The sequence below is a fragment of the Musca domestica genome, unplaced genomic scaffold (genome assembly GCF_030504385.1).
Source record: "Musca domestica strain aabys unplaced genomic scaffold, Musca_domestica.polishedcontigs.V.1.1 8, whole genome shotgun sequence".
Classification (NCBI taxonomy): Eukaryota; Metazoa; Arthropoda; class Insecta; order Diptera; family Muscidae; genus Musca; species Musca domestica.
In genome coordinates this window covers 8,355,797-8,362,872 of record NW_026712409.1, presented here as the reverse complement: position 1 = coordinate 8,362,872, position 7,076 = coordinate 8,355,797, and the positions used below count along the sequence as shown (strand labels likewise).

At 35.3% G+C, this 7,076-nt stretch overlaps 4 protein-coding genes across 5 annotated transcripts; 3 read left to right on the top strand and 1 right to left on the bottom strand.

Moving 5' to 3' along the window:
- The first annotated feature begins 31 nt into the window (after positions 1-31).
- On the top strand, positions 32-2,126 carry LOC101900121 (uncharacterized). Of its 2 annotated transcripts, XM_020036559.2 has the most exons (5): positions 32-164; positions 276-423; positions 490-1,257; positions 1,318-1,447; positions 1,511-2,126. In XM_020036559.2, the coding sequence occupies exons 2-5, from the start codon at positions 415-417 to the stop codon at positions 1,594-1,596; spliced, it is 993 nt and encodes a 330-aa protein (XP_019892118.1). In that variant the 5' UTR covers positions 32-164; positions 276-414; the 3' UTR covers positions 1,597-2,126. The 2 variants fall into 2 exon arrangements, with proteins under 2 accessions (XP_019892118.1, XP_005174839.1); XM_005174782.4 differs by lacking the exon at positions 32-164 and having other exon boundaries at positions 175-423.
- Positions 2,127-2,251: 125 nt separating this feature from the next.
- Positions 2,252-3,078, top strand: LOC101899949 (large ribosomal subunit protein uL18m). The gene is made up of 2 exons (XM_005174781.4): positions 2,252-2,387; positions 2,456-3,078. Exon 2 carries the CDS (start codon positions 2,469-2,471, stop codon positions 3,015-3,017), a length of 549 nt encoding a protein of 182 aa, XP_005174838.1. The 5' UTR covers positions 2,252-2,387; positions 2,456-2,468; the 3' UTR covers positions 3,018-3,078.
- A 164-nt stretch (positions 3,079-3,242) lies between these two features.
- LOC101899776 (cytochrome b-c1 complex subunit 9) lies at positions 3,243-3,669 on the bottom strand. Its single transcript, XM_005174780.4, has 2 exons — positions 3,436-3,669; positions 3,243-3,365 (listed from the first exon to the last, which is right to left on the bottom strand). The coding sequence occupies exons 1-2, from the start codon at positions 3,565-3,567 to the stop codon at positions 3,330-3,332; spliced, it is 168 nt and encodes a 55-aa protein (XP_005174837.1). The 5' UTR covers positions 3,568-3,669; the 3' UTR covers positions 3,243-3,329.
- Positions 3,670-4,667: 998 nt separating this feature from the next.
- LOC101899611 (vacuolar protein sorting-associated protein 28 homolog) lies at positions 4,668-5,568 on the top strand. Its single transcript, XM_005174779.3, has one exon. The coding sequence runs from the start codon at positions 4,781-4,783 to the stop codon at positions 5,408-5,410; it is 630 nt and encodes a 209-aa protein (XP_005174836.1). The 5' UTR covers positions 4,668-4,780; the 3' UTR covers positions 5,411-5,568.
- Positions 5,569-7,076: the final 1,508 nt, after the last annotated feature.

Below are 7,076 nucleotides of genomic sequence, written 5' to 3'. Positions count from 1 at the left end.
TAACATAGATTATAGATTGCACCATTCAAATTGTTGAATTTCCAGCAATAACAAGTCTTGTATTCGTCTAAATTCGAATCAAATAATATAATTTTTCAATTATGCTCTTCGTTTCTCCATATTTGTCCTAATGCAAAAGACTGAGGCTGTGTAACTATCAAACGGTAAGTCATTGCTCGCTTAACAAGAAGAAGACATTGTTTTTCTTTGGCTTTTGTTTGTAATCACTTGAAAAATGGAAATATTAAAAAAATAGATAATTTTTATATAAATAGGACAATTCAACGTTAATTTATCAGTGGCGAGCCCGCTCACATTCGTTCTGCCAAGTGTCACATAAAGAGTATAATTTTCCTGCTAAGGTGGTGATGCCCGAGAATTCTCAGGGAACAATTGCAACTTAAATCTCAAAATATGTTTTTGGTAATTAATCTTAAAATGTTTTTTTAATTATATGTTCCTAAACTTCTTACACCATTTATTCTATAGTTTTGGAATCGGCAGACAGCATCAGCCCGGGAGGCTGCTATGCGTACCCGAGAACGCCTGGATCAGCGATTCGTTGACAAGTTGGACAAACTTCACAATGGAGCATGGAATACAGGCGTTGTATCGAAAGAAGACCTACAGGAGGCCTATCGTAAATCTCGCGAAATCGAACAGAATCCCAATCGCGTTAATATGTGGTACACATTTGGCATAATGGCTTCGGTGATGTTGCTCACACCTTTGTTTTATAATCTGTTGACATTTTTGATTGGCGTCAAATGTTTCCTACCCAATAACCATTTGGTTTGGGAAGCTACTAGGCCCATAAGTGATTGTGGGTTCTGTAGAGGAGTGGAGGGTCCATTGATCTTGAAAAATATGACCAGAGAAGAATTCGCCCCATATGCATATTCATCACTTCCCATTGTCATTAAGAACGCCGTCAGCCATTGGCCAGCAAAAGAATTGCTTAATTTACAATTACTCAAGGAGATTTATGAACGCCATCCCGAATCACTGGACGAAAATTGCCACTTTTTAAGCTTGCATTCTGATTTGAAATCAATAAGAGATGTTCTAAATATGCCGGCAGAGAGGGCAAATTTGAGTACAGGCTCAACTTGGTATGTTGGTTGGAGTAATTGTTACGGCCCAGTTCTGGAAGAGCTGCGTAAACTCTATGGTAGACCACATTTTCTACCAGCTGATGCGGAAATGTCCAATACAGATTACATATTTTTGGGTTATGAACAGGGAGCATATATGCATGTAAGTTGGTCAGAACAAACATCACTGAAAGGTTTATTAAAACTAGAGAACTAATTTCAGTTGGATTACATTCATCGTCTCATGTGGCAAGCCCAACTAAAAGGAAATAAAAGCTGGATTTTAGCACCAACGCCTGAATGTGATCATGTTTGTCAATCCTTCTCTTTCAATGTGGAAGCTGGAGATGCTGGTTAGTAGTGACATAAAAAACACCCTTCTTTAAACTTTTTAATATTGAATTCTTATGTTGCAGTTTTGGTTGACACACGGGTTTGGTATCATGGCACTTCGATAGCAAAGGGTCAATTTACATTAACAATTCAATCAGAATATGGTTAAATATTTTATTCGTGAAAAACTAATTTGTTTTCTTCTTGCTGTATTTTAGACTGAAATACTAAAAGTATCCACTGCACATTTATTAAAATCCACAATTATGTAAATTAAATTTAATCTTTAAAGAAATAACATTTTATTTAAAAGTAGAAACATAAACAACTAGAGCTGTAGTATCAACTCTAATTGTTTATATTTCATAAAATTGTTTATTTTCCCAAAGTTAATTGTGCCTCCTCACGTTGGGACATGCCAGTTAAGTTATGTTTACAAAATCCATCATCAAATTCCTTGAATATCATATTTAACGTCAATTTAAATTTATTTTTTCAGCTAACTCTATTTGATTGTTCGTCAAAAAATAATGTCCTTTTATAGGTATGTGGTACAATTAGTCCTAGGTAGCCATATGCTTAAATAAGGATTCTTAACCGTGTATTTTCTAAAATTTAACTTGTCAATTTTAATGGTCTAAAACGAGGACACCTTTTATGATTTGTGTGCATACAATAAACAAATATATATTCATTTGACGTGTCAATGTTAGAATTAAAAAATGGAAACATGATTGTACAAAGCCACTGTACCATGTGTAGGGCATTCAGCTCTCTGCAAACATAAATTTGACATGTCGTCGAAAAAGGTCCGGCAATGGCTATCGATAACAGGTATATCGTTACAATTTAAGGAAACCGAATGTGAAGTCCCTATTAGTTTATCGATCTTCACAACCCTATTGGCAGATGGCGTCAAAAATCGATCTAAGAATCCCTAGTTCACCCACGAGAGAAACGGTATTATTACATGGAAAATTATTAAAATATATTAATTATTTAATTAAAACTTTTTACTTTTTCTACAGATATCGCCACAAAATGTCGGGCCATTTTAGACCACCTACATCGGCGCATGTACTGCGTAAAATCAAACAGCTATCTGTGCCCAAAGCCGATGCAATCTACATGACCAACCGAAATCCTAGGAATTTGGAAAAATTACGTATTGCCAACAAACCAATGGGTTATCATCTGGAGAAACCGGGAAGATCATTTTGGCACAAACTAGAGGTTAATGTTTCCGGGCGTTACGTGACAGCCGAAGTGAAACATTTCCAAAATGGACCAATAATTTCGGCCAGTACGTCAGAATGGGCAATCAAAAAACAGTTGTTTAAATCAAAAGATACCACAGCATTCATCAACCTAGCCCGCGTTTTAGCAGCTCGTTGCCAACAGTCGGGTATAACAGAAATGATGTGTAACATAGAGGCAGTACCTGGTGGCAAATTGGATAAGTTTCTCAAGACCGTTGAAGAAAACGGTGTTGCATTGAAAGAACCACCTCAGTACGTCAATCCTAAGCCTTGGGATGCGAAAAGGGAAGATAAACCATGGGATGTTTTGGAAGAAGATATTAAGAACTAAGTTATTACATATGCAATACACCCAAAGTTTTTGTTATTTCAATAAATTTGTTTAGAATTTATGCATAATGAGTTTCATTTCATAGTTTTTAAGATTGTTTCTGTCCCCAATCGGGCTTAACACTTGAAGCTTCCTCTTGTATTAAGGTGAACTGGTTTCGAAATGCCTGGGATATGAACTTGCTCAGGCTTTTGTTAGATGTTTTGTTTCAATACACAAAAAATGTTTGTTGTTTCGATAAATTGTTTAAAATTTATTCATTTTGTTTTGGTTTTACAAATATTCTTAGTGCTTAACAATTCTGCTACAAACTTATTCGTACTTGTGTTTGATGTCCTTCCACAATTTCTGAAAAAATCAAAGTATGTTATTAGTTGCCTTTCCTCTGCTTACATAATGAAATATCTAGAAAACTTACGCCTTTATTGACAGACTCGAAGAAGCTTTCGGAAGCGACATCCAGAGCACGTTCAAAGAAGAAAGCTGAACCGATGCAAACCACGGCAAAGGTGGAGGTCCTTTTGAACAATGTGTTGTAGATAACCTTCATTTTGGGAATCTATGAATAAATTTGTACACAAAACAGAAATGCTCGCAAGAAAATTTTTGCGTGTCCGATGAAGTTAGGGATACTTAAGTCGATTAAGCAAGTGTTAATTGACATTTAACATGGCCCGAATCATGACGCATACAATGGGAAGGCACATCGACACAGCTGATGGAACTAGAAATGTCAAATTTTATTTTTAAACAAAAAATAAGAATTAAAATAATTAATAAAATGCTTTTTATTTAATTAAATAATAACAAACAAGCAAAATATTTAAGCCATATTATATTGGAAAAGGTATGGAAATACATTTCTTTGTAAAAGTTGATGCAATAATTTTGATATTTAAATCATAAACTCAAAAGAGGATCTTTAAGTAGATGATGTATTACCCAAATACCCAAGTTTTAAATATTAATTGAGAGTAAATGAAAAGAAAAAGAGAATCTAAAAATACAGTAATTGAAAAAAAAAACAGTTCCCAATGAAAAAAAAAATATATTTTATGTTTTTTAAAGAAAATTAAAAAAAAATAATAATAATAAAAAATGTATTGACCATCCAATAGTGTGTTATGTGAAATACAATTTTTTCCATTGTTGCCCCTATTCTGCCAAAAATTTCCACTTTAACGGGCATGAAACAATTAATTGGCCTGGAGGCTTTAGTATTAAGTATGAATTAAACAAATAAAGAAAGAAATGTATTACTTTGGGATGAATCAACATTGTTCCTCTGTCTTGGATTTAGTTTTGTGGATAAAACTCAATAGTTCATTTATGTTTTGTGGGGTTTCCCCAATATATTAATTTTGTAAAAAAAGTAAAGAACAATTTGTTGAATGTTTAAGAATGTACTAGAAACTATAAGACTCCATTACAAAGTTGCATTTTCCTAGTTTCTTCGTAGTTCAGCAACCTTTCTTATTGAGCCATGTTTGATATGTTTGACACCACCTTAATTTGTTTCAAATGGACGCATACTGTTTTATGCAAGCATGCACCTTGTGTCAGCTGTTCATGATTTACAAAAGCCTGTACAGGTTCGTTTTTCAATCTTGTGAGCCCTGGTGAGTTTCCTTTCAACCTTTAGGTTCCTTCTGAGGCTCGTTTTCAATCTATTTATCCCTTAAAATTCAGAATTCGTCATCTTTGTTCCATTTGTTGATAAAGCATTAGAATCTTTTTAAATAAATAAATATTTCTTATTCGAAATGGAGACTTCATCAGAATTGTATGAAGAGGTCAAACTCTTTAGAAATGCCAGGGAACGCGAGAAGTACGATAACATGGCTGATTTGTATGCAATTATAAATACGCTACAGCAATTGGAAAAAGCCTATATCCGTGACTGCATCACAGCTGCAGATTACACAGCAGCCTGTTCCAAGTATTTAGTACAATACAAAGTGGCATTTAAACAGGTTCAATGTGATGAATTTCCCACAGTAGAGGCGTTTGCCAAAAAATTCCGATTAGACTGCCCGGCCGCATTGGAACGCATACGGGAAGATCGACCCATCACCATTAAGGATGACAAAGGAAATACATCGAAATGTATTGCTGACATTATTGCTTGTTCTATAACAATTATGGACACGCTTCGCATGAAAATGAACACAAAGGATGCCTTGCACCTTACACTGAAGGATTTAGTGGAAAACTATAATTGTTTGTCAATTATACCCAAAGATTTCGAAGGAAAGGAAAAAATGAACAATTGGCTAAAAATGCTGGATGAAATGACAGCTTCCGATGAGCTGACAGACGCACAGAGTCGCCAATTTTTATTTGATGTCGAATCTGCCTACTCAGACTTTTCCAAATTACTTCATAACCAATAGGTGTCAGTGGGTGGGCGAAAGCGATATGTCACTAGCTATAGATGTATGTTTTTGTTTTTTTAGCCATGTAAGAATAAATGTATCCTCATAAATAAAATTTCAAATTATAATGTTTTCCAGTGGGTCTCCACCATGTTGATAAATCATTGGACAAAACAGTTTTTAAGAATTTAGAAATCTATCAAGCCGCATAATACGTAACGAGTGTGACAGATTTGGGAGCAAGTTGAGTTTAGGGGCTATGCTCGGATCATTTTGAAATTTTTACCGCAGGTAGGTATTTGTAACCTGATTACGGCAATGTAATTTTTTTGTGGGGGAAATACCCGGTTACCCGGTTATTCGACCCAAAAGTTCGAATACAACATCCGGTTTGTATCCGGTTCTACGTAACCGATATAAATAAAATGGGTATCATTTGAAAGCTTATGAAAATACCTATCCAACAAGTGGTCATATGACGGGGTTGCTGGAACCGGTTTCGGAGAAATTTAGGAAAATTTGCATTTTTGTTTGAGTACTTTTTGAAAAACCTATAAAAACTCGAAAATGGACCCATTATAGGGTCTTAAAATCTATACACTATATTATAGCTAACACTATTGCCTTTCCAAAATGGTATCATATGTGTTGATATCTTTTGTGGTTCCGTGGATATAAGAGATAGAATTCATTAAATTATATTTTTCTCCAGTCTAGATGCATTTGACTTTGACCTTTATAGCTTTTTTAAGCAACCGGCCTTCGGCCGGGGCTTAAGATTTTCTCCTCTGGGGTATGTCCAACACCGGCTACGCGATCCATAGTTTTTCTAAAAATTGTACATTTTGTAAGTAGCCGGCCTTCGGCCGGGGCTTAAGATTTTCTCCTCTGGGGTATGTCCAACACCGGCTACGCGATCCATAGTTTTTCTAAAAATTGTAATTTTTGTAAGTAGCCGGCCTTCGGCCGGGGCTTAAGATTTTCTCCTCTAGGGTATGTCCAACACCAGCTACGCGATCCATAGTTTTTCTAAAAATTGTAATTTTTGTAAGTAGCCGGCCTTCGGCCGGGGCTTAAGATTTTCTCCTCTGGGGTATGTCCAACACCGGCTACGCGATCCATAGTTTTTCTAAAAATTGTAATTTTTGTAAGTAGCCGGCCTTCGGCCGGGGCTTAAGATTTTCTCCTCTGGGATATGTCCAACACCGACTACGCGATCCATAATATTCTAACAACACCAAATTAAAAACAAAGCAGATTAACAAGAACGTTAAACCCGACACAAAACTTGGGTTCACTCAAACTGCTTTCATAAGTAACGACTTTAAAAGTCAATATCTTCGGAACTACAAAAGATATCAACACATATGACACCATTTTGGAAAAGCAATAGTGTTAGCTATATCAACACATATGACACCATTTTGGAAAGACAATAGTGTTAGCTATAATATTGTGTATAGATTTTAAGACCCTATAATGGGTCCATTTTCGAGTTTTTATGGGTTTTTCAAAAATTACTCATACAAAAATGCATATTTTCCTAAATTTCTCCGAAACAGGTTCCAGTTACCCCGTCATATGACCACTTGTTGGATAGGTATTTTCATAAGCTTTCATATATGATACCCATATTATTGATATCGGTTACGTAGAACCGGATATAAACCGGATGTTGTATCCG

Coding starts and splice junctions, on each gene's coding strand:
- LOC101900121 (XM_020036559.2), top strand. Junction 1,258..1,317: donor AACAGGGAGCATATATGCAT/GTAAGTTGGTCA, acceptor AACTAATTTCAG/TTGGATTACATTCATCGTCT. Junction 1,448..1,510: donor TGTGGAAGCTGGAGATGCTG/GTTAGTAGTGAC, acceptor CTTATGTTGCAG/TTTTGGTTGACACACGGGTT.
- LOC101899949 (XM_005174781.4), top strand. CDS start 2,469: ATGTCGGGCCATTTTAGACCACCTACATCGGCGCATGTACTGCGTAAA.
- LOC101899776 (XM_005174780.4), bottom strand. CDS start 3,567: ATGAAGGTTATCTACAACACATTGTTCAAAAGGACCTCCACCTTTGCC. Junction 3,366..3,435: donor TCGAGTCTGTCAATAAAGGC/GTAAGTTTTCTA, acceptor TGATTTTTTCAG/AAATTGTGGAAGGACATCAA.
- LOC101899611 (XM_005174779.3), top strand. CDS start 4,781: ATGGAGACTTCATCAGAATTGTATGAAGAGGTCAAACTCTTTAGAAAT.